The following is a 20,986-nucleotide window of genomic DNA, read 5'->3' on the forward strand; positions in this document are numbered from 1 at the left end:
ACTCAGGATGAAGGGAATAGAGCGGCAGAATATACACAATACCTGACACTATGTCATGATTTATACATTGGACACTGTTTTCAAGTGAAACTCCCAGTCACAAGCAAAAACAGTTTAGCTCCTTGTATTACTCAAGATGTAACTCTCAGCATCTCAGACATTGAAGCCACAGACTCCAGAGTGGATTCTAAGCCTTTGTAGGAACCAAAATGGCTCTAAGAAATCGATGCATCAGTTAAAATCATCCTTATGCTTTTGTGAATATTTGATAAAATGTTTGTTATGTATACCTTGAAAATCTAAAGCTGTAAGTGGTGATCAGTGGGCACCTGATCCAAACCACTGAGTCCAAACCCAATCTCTAAGTAGATAAGTACCTTGTTGACACTATTTGTAATTATTTCTAGCCATATCGCAGACAAGTTATAATAATGCAGTGCCACTCTGTGCTTTTAAATCTGTGTAAAAAGTCATTAATATAATCAATGGTTTTTATGAAGATGGATTCTATAGTGACATTCATACAGCTACCTATTCTGAAATATTGAGACATGATGGAAGAAGATAAAAAAGAAACAAAGTTGCCCTAATTCTCTACCACAGACACCCAGCAGTGAGATATTCCCAGGTCCTGCCATGGCTGGAAAGCCTGTTTCCCCAGATTCCTACACGAAAATCCTACCCCAAAGGGGAAGTTGCTAGGATCTGGGCATTTGAGAATTATGTCATGAAGATAGAAGCCACAAGTAGGGTTATTCTTCTTATTGGGGGGGGAATAAGTTCCAGGATGTTCCTGTCCCTTCTGCCATGTCAGGCTGGAGTCAATAAAAAAGTACTCACAAGACATTTTGTCACCTAGATTTCCCAGCTGCCCTAACTTAGACATAAACTTCTGATATTTTAAGCCAGCTCGATTGTGAAAGCCCCAGTGCACTAAGGTAGCCACTGTCTATCTTTCTCACAAGTACATAAACAATAACATTTTGCTGTCAAAAGAAAGAATTTTACTAAACCAGGATAAACTCTTTACAAAGCACACCGTGAAACAGAAAAACTGCCTCACATGACTGAACACCTTTTGTGTTATGTGTAACATTATAGGGCATATGTTGTTAGCATAAATCTCATGCTCATCCATAACTGATATTTTTAATGCACTTTTGATATTGGATTACTGAATTAAACAGTATAAATATTTTCAAATCTCTGGAGACACATTGGCAATGTCCAGACTCTACACTGATTTACTATAATAGTAATATTAAGCTATCAATTCCTAAAGCTGAAGCAATCACTGCAAAACATGTTACTGTGTGCACAAATATATATTAAATTCTCATCGGCTCTATAAAAACATATCAACTATAACACAGCACTATTTAATAAGTTTCCCTTTATAAATCTTTAGACAAAAAAAAATTAAATAATTTTAGTGAAGTCTAATGGTCCATGAATGTTTTATACCACAATTAGAAAAATGTTCAGTTGACTTTTAAAAACAGGGAGAGGTTTGATTTTTACATGCCTTTTTTTTTTCCTTTTCAGAACTTTGCTTCAGGACACTATGAGAAAGCATTGCTTGCCATCTGTGCTGGTGATTTGGAAGACTATTAAAAAGAGAAACGGTTTGAAGGGAATGGAATGCTCTTTATAGACACCAGACATAGCCTGTTGAACTTACTGTCTTTGATACTGAAAAAAATCTATGCAATCATATTTTCTCCTATGTCTACAATTATTCCGAGACAAAAATATGCAAGTCTGTAATCCTGGATCTATACCTCTTATTCTATTAGAAATTAATTAAATCGTGTAAGTGTAATAAAAAAAAAGCCTTGCATCTGAGTCGGTGTTATTTCAATATGAACTGTGAGTTCCTACAACAAGCAAACCTGGTCATGACGGTCTGGATGTCAGTCTGAAATCTAGAAAAGGAAAGCATCTGGCCAGTCTCAGTGTGGTCACCCTCCCTGTGTGTGCACCCTCAGTGTGTGACCACACTCAGTGCATGATCACCCGCAGCGGAATGGCCTGGAGTCTTGAACCAGCACAATAAAGCTGAAGACATACAATAGGCATTTAGTGGAAATAGATAATCGCAAAGGAAGTGTACCGTGAGGCAAACTCCCTCAATCGCTTGTACAGGAACTTGAATTTTAAAGGGTTTACATGCATCTCTGTGTGTACCTTGATTATGTTAATGCCACTCCAATAAGACAGTTAAGCTACTGTTACAAAGGAAGTTCTTTGTTTAATGTTGGAGGAAGGATGGGCACATATGGACCATGGCATATGTGTTTCATGGCACATGTGGAAAGGCCTAAGACAGTTACCTGGCAGCAGTTTCCCTGTGGACTCTTGAGATCAAAATGTATCGCTTGTTTAAGAGATGCCAGGAAAGTTATACATAATTTTTACATTTAAAATATTTTTATATCAGTGACCTCTTTATCTTTCCTAAGTCCCAACCATGATTTGCCTTGCTCTCTCTAAAATTCATGGCCTTTTTAATTTGGTGTGTGTGTGAGGGGGGTGGTGGGAGGGAGAGAGGGAGAGAGACAGACAGAGAGAGAGAGAGAGAGAGAGAGAGAGAGAGAGAGAGAGAGACAGACAGACAGACAGACAGAGAGAGAGAGAGAGAGAGAGAGAGAGAGAGAGAGAGAGAGAGAGAGAATTCCTTAATATATAAATACAATCTGCTCAGTCCTTCTAATGCTGATTTCAGATATAGGAGATGAGGGCTGACAACTTGGCATCAGCCAGAAACATATTTCTCCTGCTCTAAGTAGTCCTTAATTGACTAGTCTTTCTCTGGGGCTGGGGACCCATGAGATTTCCCTCTTTCGTGTTAGCATGTCCATTACTGTCCTTGTTCTGACCCTTTATCAGATCAGATGTGTAATGGGACTTCCCTCAGACTCTTCCAGTTTTTATGCCTATCCTCTGTAATGATTCTAGGGCGTTAGATGCAGGAGTCATGTTCTACATGTATCCGTTGACGCTGTGCACCACATAATCACTTATTTTCCACATTTTGATAGGTTATAGTTTTCTGTAATTGTCTCTGTTGCAAAAAGTCATTTCTTAGGCAAGGTCTACACATATATGTGAATGCAGTATATAAGGAATAGATAAGAAAGGTGACCTGTGTCTTTCTGGGTCTGGTTATCTTACTCCTCAGACCTGCTCCAGTTTCATTTATTTGCAAATTTCATAATTTCCATTTCTCATGAAACTAAATATTTCATAATATATTTTCTTTCTTACGATTTTTTGTTTGGCTTGGATTTTTTTGTTTTCTTTGGAATGTTTAATTATTATTATTCTTTAATCTTTTTTACAATCCAGTTGTTATTTCTCTCCCAGTCTACCCTTCAACAGTTCCTCATTCCGTTCCTCCTCCCCCTCAACGACCATTTCCAAGAAGACGCCCTCATCCACCAACCCCACAAGACCTCCCCACTTTCAAGTCTGTTGAAAGTTAGGTGCATCTTTTCCCACTGAGACCAGACCAGGCAGACCTGCACTGTCTGAGAGTCTGGGGCCTCCTGTCACCTCCTGTATACTGCTTGGTTGGTGGCCAAGTATCTCAAAGACCTCAGGGGTCCAAGTCAGTTGAGACTGCTGGTCTTCCTATGGGGTTGTTCTTCTCTTCAAGTTCTTCTAGTCCCTCCCCAATTCACCCGTAGGGTTTCCTGGCCTCCATGCATTGGTTGGGTGCAAGTATCTACATCCAACGCTTTCAGCTTTGGGCTTCTCTCGGGGTGGGGAGCATGCCAGGTTCTCATGTGAAAGCATATCACAGCATCAGCAACACTATTAGGCTTGAGTTTTTAACTGTGAGATGGCAACCCCATCCTCTACTTGATGCCCTGTCTTTCTACTGAAGATGGCTCCACAAGTTCCCTCTCCCCACTGCTGGGCATTTCATCTAAGGGTCCTCCCTTTGAGTTCTGACAGTCTCTCATCTCCCAGGACTCCGGCGTATTCTAGAGGGTCCCCCAACCTCCTACCTCCTGAGGTTGCCTGGTTCCAGTCTTTATGCTGGCACTCAGGGCTTCGTTCCTGTTCCTCCCATCAATATCTGATCATTGCCCCTTCCCTCTCCAACCCAGATTCCTCCCTCCCTGTACCCCCTGTGACTGCTTTCTTCCCACTCCCAAGTGGGATTGATGCATCTTCACGTGGGCCTTTCAGCATATTAACTATGAGTTCTGTGGATTACCCTGGGTATTTTGTACATTTTTTGGCTAATATCTGCTTATTAATGAGTATATGCCATGCATGTCCTTTTGAGTCTGAGTTATTTCACTCAGGATGATATTTTCTAGTTTCATCCATTTGCCTGCAATACTCATGATTTCCTTGTTCTTTTTTTTTCTTACAGCTTTATTTTTTTAAAAAAAAGAAGGATACATATATAGATATCTTAAAGGCATTTTTGGAATGACACTGTATGAATATTTTGTAAGTACATAATTCTTTTAGAGGTTTGGTATTATGTACTGAAATCACACTAGTTACCAAAAACATAAAGTACATGTAGGACAGAATGTAACATGGAAACAGATTTCTTGGTGAGTATAGCTTAAGCATAATGATCTGTGAATAACAAAAATTAACACAAGGCTATTATCGTAGCTTTTGGATTATTAATGATTTAAGGTCCAGGTGTACCACACTCTGAAAGGGTGCTATACATTTATTTGTTTCGTATGAAGGAATGAGGCTTTCATTTTTTTGGCCTTTTTGTTTTTCTTGCGCTTCATGTAATCTGTAAGTTGTTTCTGGGGTGTTCAGAGCTTTGTGGGGTTAGTATCCAATTATCAATGACTGCATATTACATCTGTTCTTTTGTGACTGGGTTACCTCACTCAGGACGATATTCTCTAGATGCATCCACTTTCCTAGGAATTTTATAAAGTCATTGTTTCTGAAAGATGAGTAGTACTCCATTGTGTAAATATAGCACAATTTTCAATCCATTCATCTAAAGAAGGACATCTGGGTTCTTTCCAGCTTCTGGCTATTATAAATATAGCTGCTATGAACATTGTGGTACATGTGTCTTTATTGTATGTTGGAACATCTCTGGGGTATATGCCCAGAAGTGGAATAACTGGGTCTTCAGGTAGTACTATGTCCAATTTTCTGAAGAACCTCCAGACTGATTTCCAGAGTGGTTGTACCAGTTTACAACCCCACCAACACTGGAGGAGTGTTTCTCTTTCTCTGCATCCTCGCCAGCATCTGCTGTCATCTGAGTTTTTGATCTTAGCCATTCTGACTGGTGTGAGGTAGAATCTCAGGGTTGTTTTGATTTGAATTTCCCTGATGACTAAGGATGTAAAGCACTTCCTTAGACGCTTCTCAGCCATTCAATATTCCTCAACAGAGATTTTTTTGTTTAGATCTGTACACCATTTTTAATAAGATTGTTTGATTCTCTGGTGTCTAACATCTTGAGTTCTTTGTATACATTGAAAATTAGGCCTCTATTTGATGTGTGGTTTGTAAAGATCTTTCCCAATCTGTTGACTGCCATTTTGTTTTCTTGACAGTGTCCTTAGCCTTACAGAAAATGTGCAATCTCATTAAGTTCCATTTGTCGATATTTGACCTTAGAGCATGAGCCATTAGTGTTCTGCTTGGGAAATATTCCCCTGTGCCTATGTGCTCTAAAATTTTTCCTCCTTTCTCTTCTAATAGTTTCAGTGTAACTGGTTTAATGTGGAGATCTTTGATCCACTTGCACTTGAGATTTGTACAAGGAGATAAGAAAGCGTCTATTTTCATTCTTCTGCATGCTAAGTGCCAGTTGAACCAATGTCATTTTTTGAAGAAGCTGTCCTTTTTCCATTGAATGTTTGCAGCTCTGTTGTCAAAAATCAAGAGACCATCTGTATGAGGGGTCATTTCTGGATCTTATATCCTATTCCATTGATTAATGTGCCTATCTCTGTATGTATACCATATGCTTTTTAACACAATGGCCTTGTAATATACCTTAAGGTCAGGGATGGTGAATCCCACAGATGTTTTCTTGTTGTTGATGATGTATTTTGATATTCTAGCGTTTTTGCTATTCCAGATTAATTTGCATATTGGTCTTTCCGACTCTATGAAGAATTGAGTTGGAATTTTTATGGAGATTGCATTGAATCTGTAGATTGCTTTTATTAAGATGGCCCTTTTTACAATGTTGATCCTTCCAATCTATGAGCATGGGAGATCTTTCCATCTTCTGTGATCTTCCTTAATTTCCTTCTTTAGAGATTTGAAGTTCTTGTCATACAGGTTCTTCACTTGCTTAGTAAGAGTCACACCAAGGTATTTCATATTGTTTGTGACTATTGTGAAGGGTATCTTTTCCCTAATTTCTTTCTCTGCATGTTTGTCCTTTGAGTAGAGGAAGGCTACTGATTTGTTTGAGTTAATTTTATATCCAAACACTTTGCTGAACTTGTTTATCAGCTGTAGAAGGTCTCTGATGAATTTTTTGTGGTCACTTACGTATACTATCATGTCATCTGCAAATAGTGATATTTTTACTTCCTCCTTTCCAATTTGTATCCCTTTGATTTCCTTTTGCTGCCTAATTTCTAAAGCCAGGATTATCAGTACCATGTTGAATAGGTAGGGGGAGAGTGGGCAGCCTTGTCTAGTTCCTGACTTTAGTGGGGTTGTTTCAAGTTCTTCACCGTTAAGTTTGATGATGGATATTGGTTTGCTGTATATTGCTTTTATTATGTTTAGGTATGGACCTTGGATTCCTATTCTTTCCAAGGCTTTTAACATGAAGGGGTGTTGAATTTTGTTAAATGTTTTCTCAGTATCTAGTGAGATGACCATGTGGTTTTTTACTTTGAGTTTGTTTATGTGGTGGATTACATTAATAGATTTCTGTATGTTAAACCATCTCTGCATCTCAGGGATAAAGTCTACTTGATCGTGGTAAATGATTGTTTTGATGTGTTCTTGGATTTGTTTTGCAAGGATTTTGTTGAGTATTTTTGCTTCAGTGTTCATAACGGAGATTGGTATGATGTTCTCTTTCCTTGTAGGGTCATTGTGTGGTTTATGATCGAGGGTTATTGTGGCCTCAAAAAATGAATTAGGTAGTGTTCCATCTGACTCTATTTTGTGGAATAGTTTGGAGAGTATTGGTATTAGGTCATCAATAAATGTCTGATAGAATTCTTCATTGAACCCATTTGGACCTCGGCTCATTTTGGTTGAGAGGCTTTTGATGACTGCTTCTATTCCTTTAGGTGTTATGAAATTATTTAGATGGTTTACCTGGTCCTGGTTTAACTTTAGTATCTGGTATCTGTCAAGGAATTCATCCATTTGCTCCAGATTTTCCAGTTTTGTTGAGCATAGGCTTTCGTAGTAGGATCTGATGATTTCTCGAATTTCCTTAGATTCAGTTGTTATGTCTCCACTTTCCTTTCTGATTTTGTTAATTTGGATACTCTTTCTTTGCCCTCTAGTTAGTCTGGCTAAGGGTTTTCAATCTTGTTAATTTTCTCTAAGAACCAGCTCATGGTTTTGTTGATTCTTTGAATGGTTCTTTTTGTTTCTATTTGGTCAGTTTCTGTTCTGAGTTTGATTATATCTTGCCATCTACTCCTCTTGGGTGTGTCTGCATCTTTTTGTTCTAGAGCTTTCAACTGTGCTATCAAATTGCTAGTGTATGCTTTCTCCAGTTTCTTTTTGGAAGCACTCAGAACTAGTTTCCTCTTAATAGTGCTTTCATTGAATCCCATAGGTTTGGGTATGTTGTGTTTTCATTTTCATTAAATTCAAAAAATGCTTAATTTCTTTTCTTATTTCTTCTTTGACCATGCTATTGTTCAGTTTCAATGTATATATGGGTTTTTGTTGTCTTTGTTACTATTAAACACCAGCCTTAGTCCATGGTGATCTGATCAGATGCCTGGGAGTATTTAAATCTTCTTATATCTATTGAGGCTTGTTCTGTGGTCAATTTTGGAGAATGTGCCATGAGGTACTGAGAAGATGGTGTATTCTTTTCTTTTATGGTGAAATGTTCTATAGATGTCTATTAATTCCAATTGGTTCATAACCTCTGCTAGTTTCATTGCATCCATGTTCAGTTTCTTCTTCCATAATCTGTCCATTGATGAGAGTGGGAAGTTGAAGTCTCACACTAATATTGTGTGTGTTGCAATGTATTTTTATTGAGCTTTATTGGGGTTTGTTTTATGAATATGGGTGCTCTTGTATTTGGAGCATATATATTAAAGATTGAGAGTTCCTCCTGATAAATTTTCCCTTTAATGAGTAAAAAGTGTCTTTCCTTGTCTTTTTTGATCACTTTTGGTTGAAAAACTACTTTATTCGATATTAGAATGGCTACTCCAGCTTGCTTCTTGGGGCTGTTTGCTTGGAAGGCTTTTTCCCAACCTTTTACTCTGAGATAGTGTCTGTCTTTGTCTCTGAGATAAAGTTCCTGTATGCAGCAAAATGCTGAATTCTGTTTATGTACCCAGTCTGATAGCCTATATCTTTTTATTGAAGAATTGAGTCCATCTATGTTAACAGATACTAAGGAATAATGGTTGCTGTTGCCTGGTATTTTTGCTTTTAGAGGTAGTATTGTGCCTATGTGTCTTTCTTCTTTTGATTTTTTTGCTTAGTTATTTTCTTGTTTTTTTTTCTAAGATGTAGTGTCCCTCCTTGTGTTGGGTTTTCCACCTATTATTCTTTGTAAGGCTGGATTTGTGGTCAGATATTGTATACATTTAGTTTTGTCCTGCAATATCTTGGTCTCTCCATCTATGGTGATTGAGAGTTTTGCTCGGTATAGCAGACTGACTGAATTTTGTGTTCTCTTAGAGTCTGTATGATGTCTGTCCAGGATCTTCTATCTTTTGTAGTCTCTGTTGAGAAGTCAGGTATAATTTTGATTGCTTTGCCTTTATATGTTACATAGTCTTTTTCCCTTACTGCTTTTATTATTCTTTCTTTGTTTTGAACAGTTGGCATTTTGACTATTATGTGTCTAGAGGAATTTCTTTTCTGGTCCACTCTATTTAGAGTTCTGAAGGCTTCTTTTATGCTCGTGGTTCTCTCATTCTTAAGGGTAGGAAAGTTTTCTTCTACAATTTTTTAAAGATATTTGCTGTGCCTCATAGTTGATATTCTTTGCCCTCCTTTATTCCTATCATCCTTAGATTTGGTCTCCTCATTGTGTCCTGGATCTCCTGGATATTTTGGCTTAGAACTTTTTTGGCTTTTGCATCTTCTCTGTTTTGTCTGTTTTCAATGTTGTCTTCAGCCCTTGAGATTCTCTCTTCCATCACTTGTAGTCTGTTGGAGGTGGTTGCATCTGTGACTCCTGATTTCTTTTTTTGGTTTTCCACCTCCAAGGTTTTCTCTTTTACTTTTTTCTTTACTGTTTCTATTTCCATTTTCAATTCCTTCATCTCTTTCGGTTCTGTTTTCCCGTAGTTCTTTGATTTCTTTGAGTGTTTTTTGCGTTTCCTCTTTAAAAGCTTCTATTTGTTTATGGTTGTCCTTCTGTGCTTGTTTTAGGGAGTTGTTCATGCTCTTCTCGAAGGTCTCCATAATTATCTTGTAGTATGATTTTAGGTCTGAGTCTTCTTTTTCTTGAGTGTTTGGCATTCCACTGCTTGCTGTGATGGGAGAGCTAAGTTCTGATGTTGCCAGGTTGTCTTGGTTTCCATTGCTTAAGTTCTTTTGCAATCCTTTTGTCATCTTGTTGTCTGTGATTAAAGGTGGTCTTGTTGTCAGTGATTGATACTGTCTCTCCCATGGACCTGAGGGCAGCGCAGTCTCACCAGGCCTGTGTCTCTGGATCTCCACTGTTCCACGTGGCAAATGGCCTGAGAGTTTGGTCCACGCTCAAGGGCTTTCCGGGTGGATACCAAGTACCTATGCCAAAGTTCCTGTTCCCCTGAACCAACCAGAGGGCTGCATTTTCCACTTGCTCCACCTTTCCATCTTTGCACTTTGGCTACTCACAGCGCAGTCTCACCAGGCGTGTGTCCCTGGATCTCTGCATTTCTAGGTGGCCGATGTCCTTGTTCTTAAAAGCTGAATAGTATTCCACTGTGTAAATAAACACCATTTTCCATGTCCATTCTGTATCTGTTGTAGGACATCTGGGTTGTTTCTAGCTTCTGGCTATAACAAATAAGACTGCTGCAAACAGTGTAACATGAGTCTTTGTGGCATGGTGGGACATTTTGAGGGTATATTTCCAAGAGTGGCATAGCTGGGTCTTCAGATAGATCTATTTCCAGTTTTCTGAGGAATCTCCAGATTGATTTTCAGAGTGGTTGTACCAGTTTGCAATCCCACCAGCAATGGGGGAGTGTTCCTCTTACTCCACATTCTTCTCAACATATGCAATCACCAGAATTTTTGATCTTAGCCATTCTGAGTGGTGTGAGGTGGAATCTCAGGGGGCGTTTTGATTTGTGTTTCCCTGATGACTTAGGACTTTGAACATTTCTTAAGTGCTTCTCAGCCATTCAAGATTCCTCTGTTGACAATTATGTTTAGTTCTATACCCCATTTTTTTATTGGATTGCTTTGGTTTCTTGGGGGTTAGCATTTTCAGTTCTTTATATATTTTGGGTATTAGCCCTCTGTCAGATGTGGGTTAGTGAAGTTTTTTTTTCTTTAGTTTGCTGATTTGTCTTACAGACTACATCCTTTGCTTTATGGAAGCTATTCAGTTTCATGAAGTCTGATTTATCAATTTTTTAATCTTATAGCCTGAGCTATTGGAGTTCTGTATAAGAAATCCCCTCCACCCCCATGCTAATGGGTTCCATTCTCTTTCCCACTTTCTCTTCTATTAGATTCAGAGTATCTGTTTTATGTTGCGGTCCTTATTCCATTTGGATTTCAGCTTTGTGCAAGGTGACAAATGTGGGTCGATTTTCATTTTTCTACATACCAACTGCCAGTAAGTAAGACCAGCACTATTTATTGAAGATACTTGCTTTTTTCCACTCTATATATTCCATTTCTTTGTCAAAGATTGAGTGTCTGTGAGTGTGTGGATTTATTTCTGGATCCTCAATTCTATTCCATTGATCAGCCTGTCTGTCTCTATACCAGTATCATGTAGTTTTTAATCACGATTGTTCTGCAGTATAGATTGAGGTGAGGGATGCTGATTCCTCCAGTTCTTCTATTGCTAAGAATTATTTTCACCATCCTGGGTTTTTTTTCATATGAAATTGAGAATTGCTCTTTCCATGTCTTTGAACAATTGAGTTGGGATTTTGATAAGGACTCTGTTGAATCTGTATATTGATTTGGGTAGGATGGAATTTTGACTATGTTAATTCTACCAATCGATGAGAGTGAGAGATCTCTCCATTTTCTAAAGTCTTCTTTGATTTCCTTCTTGAGACACTTAACATTCTTGTCATACTGATCTTTCACTTGTTTAGAGTTACCCCAAGATATTTTATATTATTTGCAACTATTGTGAAGGGTGTTGTTTCCCTAATTTTTTCTCAGCCCCTTTATCATTTGTATAAAGGAAGTCTCCTGATTTGTTTGAGTTCATTTTATATCCAGCCACTTTGCTGAAGTTGTTTATCAGAATTAGAAGTTCTCTGGCAAAATTTTAGGAGTTACTTGTGTATAATATATTATAGTCATCAAATTTGTATCCCCTTGATCTCCTTTTGTTGTCTTATTGCTCTAGCTAGAACTTCCAGTACTGAATAGATAGGGGGAAACTGTCTTATTCCTGATTTTACTGGGATTGCTTCAAGTATTTCTCCATGTAATTGGATATTGGTTGTTGGTTTGCTGTATATTGCTTTTATTATATTTAGATATGGGCTTTGAATTTCTGATCTCTCCAATGCTTTTAACATGATGGAGTGTGATATCTTCAGCATCTGATGAGAAGACCATATGACTATTTTATTTGAGTTTGCTTTTCTTTCTTTCTTTTTTTTTTTTTTTTTTTTTAGTGGATTACATTAATGGATTTCTATGTAGTGAACCAACCTTGCATCCCTGGGATGAAACCTACTTGATTGTGGTGAATGGTCATTTTGATGTGTTCTTTGATTCAGTTTGTGAGAATTTTATTGAGTGTTTTGCATTGATATTCATAAATAAAATTGATCTGAAGTTCTCTTTTTTATTGTGTCCTTGCGTAGTTTAGTTATCGGACTAATATTGGCTTCATAAAACTAATTAGGTAGTGTTCCTTCTGTTTCTATTTTATGGAATAGTTTGAGGAGTGTTGGCATTAGCTTTTCTTTGAAGGTCTGGTAGAATTCTGCACTAAAACCATCTTGTCCTGGGCTTTTTTTTTTTTTTTTTTTTTTTTTTGGTTGGGGGGTTTTAAATGAGTTTGATTTCCTTAGGTGGTATGGCCCTGTTTAAATAGTTTGCCTGCTCTTGATTTAACTTTGGAATGTGGTTATCTGTCTAAAAAAAACTATCCATTTCATCTAGATTTTCCAGGTTTTTTTAAATTATAGGCTTTTATAGTAGGATCTAATAATTTTTAATTCCCTCAATTTCTGTTGTTACGTCTCCTTTTTCAATTTCTGATTTTGTTAATTTGAATACTATCTCTAGGCCATTTAGTTAGTTTCGCTAGGGGTTTATCTATCTTGTTGGTTTTCTCAAAGAACCCACATTGGGTTTTGTTATTTGTCCTGTTCTTTTTGTTTCTCTTTGGTTGTTTGGCCCTTAGTTTGACTATTTCCTGACCTCTACTCCTCTTAGGTCTATTTTTTTTCTTTTGGTTCTAGAAATTTCAGGTGTATCATCAAGCTGTTAGTGTATGCTCTCTCTTTTTGGAGGCAAGTGTGCTGTTAAGTTGCTAGTGTAGGAGCTCTCCAATTTCTTTACCAGGTCATTTCGTGCAATAAATTTTCCTCTCAGCACTGCTTTGATTCTGTTCCATAAGTTTGGGTGTGTTGTGTCAACCTTTTCATTGAATTCCAGGAAGTCTTTAATTTCTTTATTTCTTCCCTGACAAAGCTGTTGTTGAGTAGAGTTGTTTAGTTTCCATGGCTATGTGGATTTTCTGTTGCTTTCATTGTTATTGAAGTCTAGCCTTAGTCCGTGGTGATCTGATAAGATGTATGGGATTATTTTTATCTTCTGGTGTCAGTTGAGATTATTATGTGACCAATTATATGCTCAGTTTTGAAGAATGTATTACTCTTTTGTTTTCATGTGAAATGTTTTGTACATCTGTTACATATATTTGTTCACATTAGTTTCAACATGCCTCAGTTTAGTTTCTGTTTCAATGAGCTGTCCGTTAATGAGATGTGATGTTGAAGACTCCCACTATTATTGTGTTGGGGTTCAATGTGTGATTTGAGCTTTGGTAAAGTTTCTTTTATGAATGTAGGTGCTTCTGCTTGTGAATATTCAGTTTCCCTGGTGTGTTCTAATGAAGCCACTGCCTTTTCCATGAAGTATATTTTTTGGCAACTTTGTTGAATTGACTCAATGAACTTACAGGCAGACATCTGAGTTTCCTGCTCTGTTCCATTGGTCCATTCACACATTTCCATGACTGTGCCATACTGTTTTCCTTGCTACAACTTTATAGAATATATTGAAATCAGTAAGTATAATTTCTTTTGCTTTGCTCCTGTGTATAAATGCATGTGCATGCATACATATGTGTGTGCAGGTGCATGTAAGTATGCAAGGATATGGAGGCCAAAATTTAATTTCAAGCATTTTCTTTCTCGGGTTGCTTTCCACATTATTTGGCAACAGACTCTCTCACTGACGCTGAAGCTCCGTTTCAGCTACAGCGTCTGACCTACAGACAGCAGCCATTTTCCTGTTTCTGCCTCCCCAGCACTGTGGTTACAAGTGTGTGCCTCCATATCTCCTTTTGATTAAGGTTCTGGAAGATCAAATAAAATCCTGATACTTGTACTGCAAACACAATTCCAACTAAGCAATCTCCCAGCCTAGGCTTTTCTCTTCAAACTTAAAATTCATTTGGGATGCCATAAAATTTTAAGATTGTTTTTTAGGAAAAAAAAACATTATTAATTATTTTAATTGTTTACATCCCAAATGCTGCCCTCCCATACCCCTTTGCACAGTCCTTCCTCTACCTCCTGTTATTGACCTCTGAGTGCATGGCTCCCTGGGCATCGCCCCTCTGGGGCATCAAGTCTCTACAGAATTAGGCGCATCCTCTACCACTGAGGCCAGACAAGGCATACCTTCACTACATAAGTGCCATGTATGGTCTTTTGTTGGTAGATCCACCTCTGGGAGCTCTCAGGACTCCAGGTTAATTGATACTGTTGGTCTTCCTAGAGTTGCCAACCCCTTCAGTTCCTTCAATCCTTTCCCTAACTCTTTCATAGGGGTCCCTAACCTCGGTCCAGTGCTTAGCTGTAAGTATCTGCATCTGTCTCAGTCAGCTGCTGGTAGAGCCTCTCAAGAGGACAGCCATGCTAGGCTCCCGTCCGCAAGCACAACAAAGTATTATTAATCGTGTCAGGGATTGGGACCTGCCCATAGAATGGCTCTCAAGTTGGGCTGGTCACTTTTCAGACATTTCTTCAGTGTCTGCTCCATTCTTATCCCTGTATTTCTGTTAGACATGAGCAATTCTGAGTCAAAAGTTTTTAAGTGGGATGATGTCCCCATCAGTCCCCTAGTGTTAGAGACTGTCTGACTATTATACGTGGTCTCTTGAGGTTTCATACGCCCATTGGGCATTTCAGGTAAGGTCATCCACACTGAGTCCTGGGAGCCTGCAATTTACCCAGGTCTCTGCAATTTTCTAGATGCTCACTCCCACCCCCACCCACTCCTGGCAGTTGCATATTTCCAGTCATTCTCCTGGCCCTCTGGGGCATCTCTCCTCCCCATGTAATCTTTAGATCAATTTTCATATCCTTAATAGTGTAAAAGTAGTATTCTGATCTATTAACGTGGAATAATTTTCCACTCATTTGTATCTATTTCAATATATTGCATATTTTATACTTTTCACCATGGAGATTCATTCTTTCCTTCACTAAATTTATTGCCCCTTGTTTTTGTAGTTAACATGACTAGAATTTTCTAGATTTTTTTTTAGCATAACCTTAACATAAAGAAATGCCCTCGGACGGGGCTGGAACAATGGCTCAGAGGTTAAAAGTACTTTCTGCCATAGCAGAGGATCTGGATTTAGGCCCCAAAACCTTCATGATAGTTCAAAACTGTAACTGCAGTCACATGAGATCCAACATACTTTTCTGTCTTCTACAGGCACTTGGCCTGCATATGAATACATACAAACTTTGAGGCAGACAATCGTACAGAGAAAATAAAAATAAGTATATTTTTAGGGAAAGAAGGATGCTGATGTTTAAAATATAGTTTTGAACTGACACATGAAAAATATGAAATACTGTGTGACATCCATTGCAATATGTCACAATCAGATTGGGACAACTTTCATGTCCATCACCAAGCATTTATCATTTCTTTGTGGTGGGAAAGTTTAATGTCATACTTGCTATTTTGAAATGTGTAATTAATTGACACCAATCATAGTCTTACTGTGCTAGAGTTCACTAGAAGGTATTTCTCTTAACAACTGCATTGTCTGCTAGTTTCAGAGTCTCTGCACTCTGCTTTGCAGACCCTTCCTAGATACTAATACCCACTAATGTACTCCTTATTTATCCATAACTTTCTCTGCTTCTATGCAATCATATGTATGCATTGATGTGTGTGTGTGTGTGTGTGTGTGTGTGTGTGTGTGTGTGTGTGTGTGACGTATTTCACTCCATCCTCCAGCTCCAGTCCTTATTTCTGCCAGTGACATAATTCTGTATCCATCCATTCACTCATTTACCCAACGATTTGATTGTACTCTATATCTGGCTTATTATGAGGGATGTTATAAGAAGCCTGAAGGTCCCGATACCTGACTTTTCATCAGTGGACTCTGGGGATGATGTTAGGTTTCTAACATAGATCATGAAATGGTAGATCATTTCCAACAACTGTAATGTTTCTGCTTCAAAAATAAATGAGCCATAACTTTTTAAGCCACAAAAAAAAAATCATTCAGTGGATAGAAAAACCACATCCTTTGTTCTGAAGTCTAACCACTGTAAGTTCAAGTTGAGATCTTAAAATTCTAGAGCTGAGAATTTAAGCTAAGAACTCAATTAGAGAATGATCCCACCAACATAATTATATTGAATGAATGGCAGTGTGCAAGTGGATTAATAGAGAAATATATGCAAAATAAATGAAACCAATGACATCATTATTTCAATAGTAATTTACATTCCAATAAAATAGAGACAAACATTAGCTACATGTTTTCTTTTAAAGCATCACAGAAATTGAATAAAAACACTCATGTTTTACAAGTAGCTTATTTATCAAGATGTAGTATTTCAGCAGCTAGCTAGCTAAGCAGTGAAATCCCTTCCTGTTGATTGGGTAGACTACATTACACTTTCAGGATACTATAATCATTTTTTTCTATCTTCAAAACTATTTTGACATACTAACAGTGAAAATTTTTTTAAATGCAATATTTAATTGGGTCCCAAGGGGTTTACAAACTGTCTTCAAACATATATATGCAAGAGCCTTATTTTCTCTTTCAATCCTCACTAATTTGGGATTTTTAATAATTAAGCTTATTCTGTCAACTTTTTGAAGAAACCACCAAGTATGTTGGCCAAGGGTGCTTAGCAGCATGCACAAAAAGTTTGATGGCAACTCTATTTGTTTGGTTACTCCATTTCATAGTGTATGATTGTTTGAGCAAGACATAAGAGTAAAACTATGTAATTTACAAAGCTTCTGTGGCGATAGTTTAACTGGTTTACATAGTTTTTCTTTTCACACTAATTCAAACTTCTCATGAAAAGACATACACAATTGTTCAAATGCTAAAACAACGTTGTCTTCTTCATTTTCACACAGTTCACGCAAGGAGACACTACAAATAGAAAAATACAGATATATATATTCAACAAGCAACATTGAATATTTTAAAAATGGCTGTCCTATAAAGTTATAAGGTAGAATTAGCAAGTTATAAGGAATGCTGATAAGAAACAAGTTTATTAACAAAGTAATATTTACACAAAAAATAAATAAGAAAATAAGGCAAGGTGTCACATTCAGGGCCTTTATCATCAAAGGGTGACTGAAAGGACACCAAATTCCATGTACTTTGATCCTTGATCCCTTAGGCAGTACAACACAGTTTTTTTTTACATATATGATGGACAAATTTTGTGGGTTTTCTGCTACTGTGACTAGCATATACTGAAAACTACTATCGAAAAAGCTTTCTTTCTTTCTCTAGGTAGGGAGAAAAAAAATGAAGGTGGGATGCTGTCTGAAGAACAATAGTTCTCATCTAATTCAGATGACCTCACCTAAATCCCTAGAAACCTAGAATCATGTTAGTCTCCTTAGCAAAGGGGAATTACCATCACAGATGAGCCCGCAGATGATAGCTAATCTTCAGTGTAGGTGGTTGGTCTGGATTCTCTAGGTAGGACTAATGGAATCCTCAAAGGTACTCATGGGTATGAGGGAGGAGAAGATGGAGGTCAGAGTAGTGAAATGTGCATATTTGATACATAATCCCAAGCCTTTCTATTGAATATCCCTGGACTCCAAGACAGAAGAAAACTTTGACCCAAAGATTCAGGCAACCTCTAAAAGTTGGGAAAGAGTGAAGGTTTCCCCTTAGAACATCCAGACACCTAGTTTTGTCTGATGAAACACATTTTGATGTTTGACCCCCAGAATGGTACGATGATACATTTATATAGGTTTAGACCATTGAATGAAAACTTGTTACACCAGCATTGAGAAACTTGTGAACAAGTATGAAAAAAGGGAGGAGAAGTATACCACTCTATTAATAGGCCTCAGCATTAGGAAGGTTGAGAGCCACTGCTATAGATAAACAAAGCTATTCCCTTTGGCTCTTATTTGCTTCAAATTAACTACATATAAAATAACAAGTAAATAATAAAACTATATAAAAATAAATCAGATAAAAATAATAGAATAAATAATAAAACTTTGTATAAAAAAATTCATATAGGTCTGATTCAGCTCTGATCAAGAAAATAAAACCAGGAAATGTTTTTAAGGACCCTATAATAATGAGTCTTATGGTCACTTGAATTCACATGTGATAAAATGAAAACCACTGTTAAAGTGTTGAAATGCATATAGATATGAACGGTTAGGATGATGGTCACTTAACTAGATGACATTATATGGCCAGTGAAGCCTAGGAATGGGGGCCATTCACATAAAGTTTGATATTGATTTGGGAGTAACTGGCTTTGTTCCATATCAGAATGTGAAGTAACTATAAATTTACAGTCAGACAAAACCTGAAAAACATATAGGCTATTGCAGGAGATTCAAGAGCAAGCAAATGCTATAAACTGGAGAACTGCCAGAGACTCAGAGAGAGCTCTGAAATACCATGTATTTGCTACGAAACTGCAATTGGGATCATTGAGGATATCTGGTATCAGAGGTACTCTGGAATAGTTTTGAGCTATGTGTACTGCCCGAGTCAGAGGCTCTATCTGGATGGAACTTAATCTCAAAACCCTTTTCTAATTAATGATATTATAACCAAGAGGTTGTAGGGATGGGAAACCAGCAGACCCTCTGGGAAGTTAAAATGCATGGAATGTAACAGACTCAGTGATACTTTTACACACCTGGATCATGGGGGAAAATAATCTCAACATTTCCAAATGACAATTACATTTGGGAAAAATATGTAAATAACATATAAACATATAAATACCTGATAGACTTAATGGTAAGGTAAAAATCTTTCAACAAATTATAAGCTGCCCCCTGATGTATCCTGAGTGACAGAAAAACAGAAATTAATGACACAAAATTATTTACCATTGATGCTTATACCCATACATTAGGACTGGCTTGAACATGGTCAATGACACTGTTGTTACTGCTGTTGTCGTTGTTTTGTTATAATGAGTGGCTCACAATCAGACCGTTTAGGATAAGTGACTGCTTAGAACTGATACCTGTTTGGAACATCTATGTCACCCCACCTAGACTGGGAGAACATCACAAAAGATGAGTCATAGAGAATTAAGGGCTAAGTGTCAAGCAAGTGCTGTAAGAAGCTACCTTCTGGGCCTGATGTGACTCATGAATCCACAACAGCTAAGGCTGCCTGCATGGGGTCTGAACAAGATTGGGCCCATTTACATCATCCAAGAATGAGAGACAAGTTCCTGAGACAACTAGTTCTCAAGGTAGGAAGGTAGTTCTATGGGCTGAAAAGAGGGAGAGCCTTTTCTTCAGTGTTTTCACTGGTGAGTCTCCTGATTTTTCAGAAGATAGTACCACATTCATATAGACAGCCCTAGTAAAACTCATTTAGGCTCAAACCAAAAACAAACCAAAATTTAAAGACAATGCAAAAATGGGAGGCTGACTTCCTGAGGCAAGAGAAAACAACTAAGAAGATATAGAAGAATATATGGGGTGGAGGATATAGTCATAAAGTTTTATATACAATTATAACATTGTATCTGTTTCTACTATATTCTAATCTATTCACAATAATTTGTCAGCCTTAGGAAGCAAAAATTCTTTTAGGTTTCTGTGGACTATCAAAACTTTTTATACCTTAACTTAATAAGGATTGTTCAAATTTTTATGTCCACTGCATGTTTAATTCCTTAGTGTATCTACCGGTAATTGATGTGTTTAGCACTTAGACTAATATTTCCCTGCTCAGGGATAGCTCCCTGAATATTCCCTGGACATGAATATCTAATTTGCTTGGCATGACTGTCTCTTGAAATTATCTAGAGAAAACAGACCCATTGACCTGGTCTGATTGCAAAAGGGATGTATGCTTTCAGACTTCAAATCCAATTGCACAAGGGATACATGCTTTCAGATGTTAAGTCCAATTGCACAAGGGATGCATGCTTTCAGATGTTAAGTCCAATTGCACAAGGGATGCATGCTTACAGACACCAAGACCCATGTGTTCAGTGGTAGTTCTCTTCCTCCACTAATCTATTTTTGTGGCCACAACACTGGAACTTGAGAGTAATTGATGTCAATTGTATGAAGACTGACCTAAATAATGCCTGGTTCTATTTAGACTTATAGAAATGGTTCCCCTGGAAGAAAGCTAAAACAATGGTCTCAGACCCAGATATATAAACTAGACACTTTATATTCTATCAGGCATTAAAAAAATACCAGACTGCCATTATATATTTATGCGTATATTTATAGGTTAATAGATAGTTATAGATTTTTCATCTAAAATACTAAATGATGCCTAAATAGAACTGTAATATAAAGATATATTGAATATATACAAAGACACATTTAGAGTATATATTTACATCAAGTGAATTGGCCCAAATGCTAAACATTTGCTGCTGAACTAGAAATAAGTTGAATAGAATATGTCATCATCTGTGCCATCAGTATGTAAGTTAAAACTTATTGTGATTGGCAGAACTAATCATTTCTTGAAATTTTCAAGATAGAACCTACCTATTGTCCTTGACTAATGCAGTAAGGGATCCATGCTTATAGAAATCAAGTGCATAGGCATTAAGTGGCATTTTTCTTTCTTGACTGTCAAATCTGTGTGGCCACAGCACTGGGGCTTGTGTGTGATTGATACCAATTGTGCGTAGGATGACCTAAAGAAATACAAGTTTTTGGTTATTCACATGGACAGAGGCTTATGACTTAAAACTTGGAGTTTTTTATAAAGAAATTTTAATCCAGCAATATGTCTGACCTGGCAAAGAATGATTGATATCCAAAGACCTTCTAGGTCTGTGTGACCCAGTCAGAATGCAAATAGTGGATTACAGTATGATCTGGCTGCAGTACAAATGTGCTCTAAGTGCACACCTTTAATCCTTAACAATGAAGGTTAGATTTGTTTGTACAAAGA

At 37.4% G+C, this 20,986-nt stretch overlaps 2 protein-coding genes across 2 annotated transcripts in view; one reads left to right on the plus strand and one right to left on the minus strand.

Annotated features, from left to right (window-relative positions):
- ANXA10 (annexin A10) overlaps nt 1-1,614 on the plus strand; it is a gene marked incomplete at both ends in the record, with an annotated part of 78,719 nt that extends 77,105 nt beyond the window's left edge. Inside the window, one exon of the mRNA XM_080928711.1 lies at nt 1,546-1,614. Coding sequence (XP_080784837.1) covers nt 1,546-1,614 — 69 coding nt within the window. The remainder of the gene's footprint in view (nt 1-1,545) is intronic.
- A 14,963-nt stretch (nt 1,615-16,577) lies between these two features.
- Nucleotides 16,578-20,986, minus strand: part of LOC308429695 (putative ATP-dependent RNA helicase DDX60) — a gene marked incomplete at its 5' end in the record, with an annotated part of 86,831 nt that continues 82,422 nt past the window's right edge. Inside the window, 3 exons of the mRNA XM_080928608.1 lie at nt 16,578-16,975; nt 18,827-18,889; nt 20,575-20,726. Of these exons, the coding sequence (XP_080784734.1) occupies nt 16,876-16,975; nt 18,827-18,889; nt 20,575-20,726 (315 nt within the window). The 3' untranslated portion in view covers nt 16,578-16,875. The remainder of the gene's footprint in view (nt 16,976-18,826; nt 18,890-20,574; nt 20,727-20,986) is intronic.

The sequence above is a fragment of the Micromys minutus genome (genome assembly GCF_963924665.1).
Source record: "Micromys minutus genome assembly, chromosome: 14".
NCBI classification, from domain to species: Eukaryota; Metazoa; Chordata; class Mammalia; order Rodentia; family Muridae; genus Micromys; species Micromys minutus.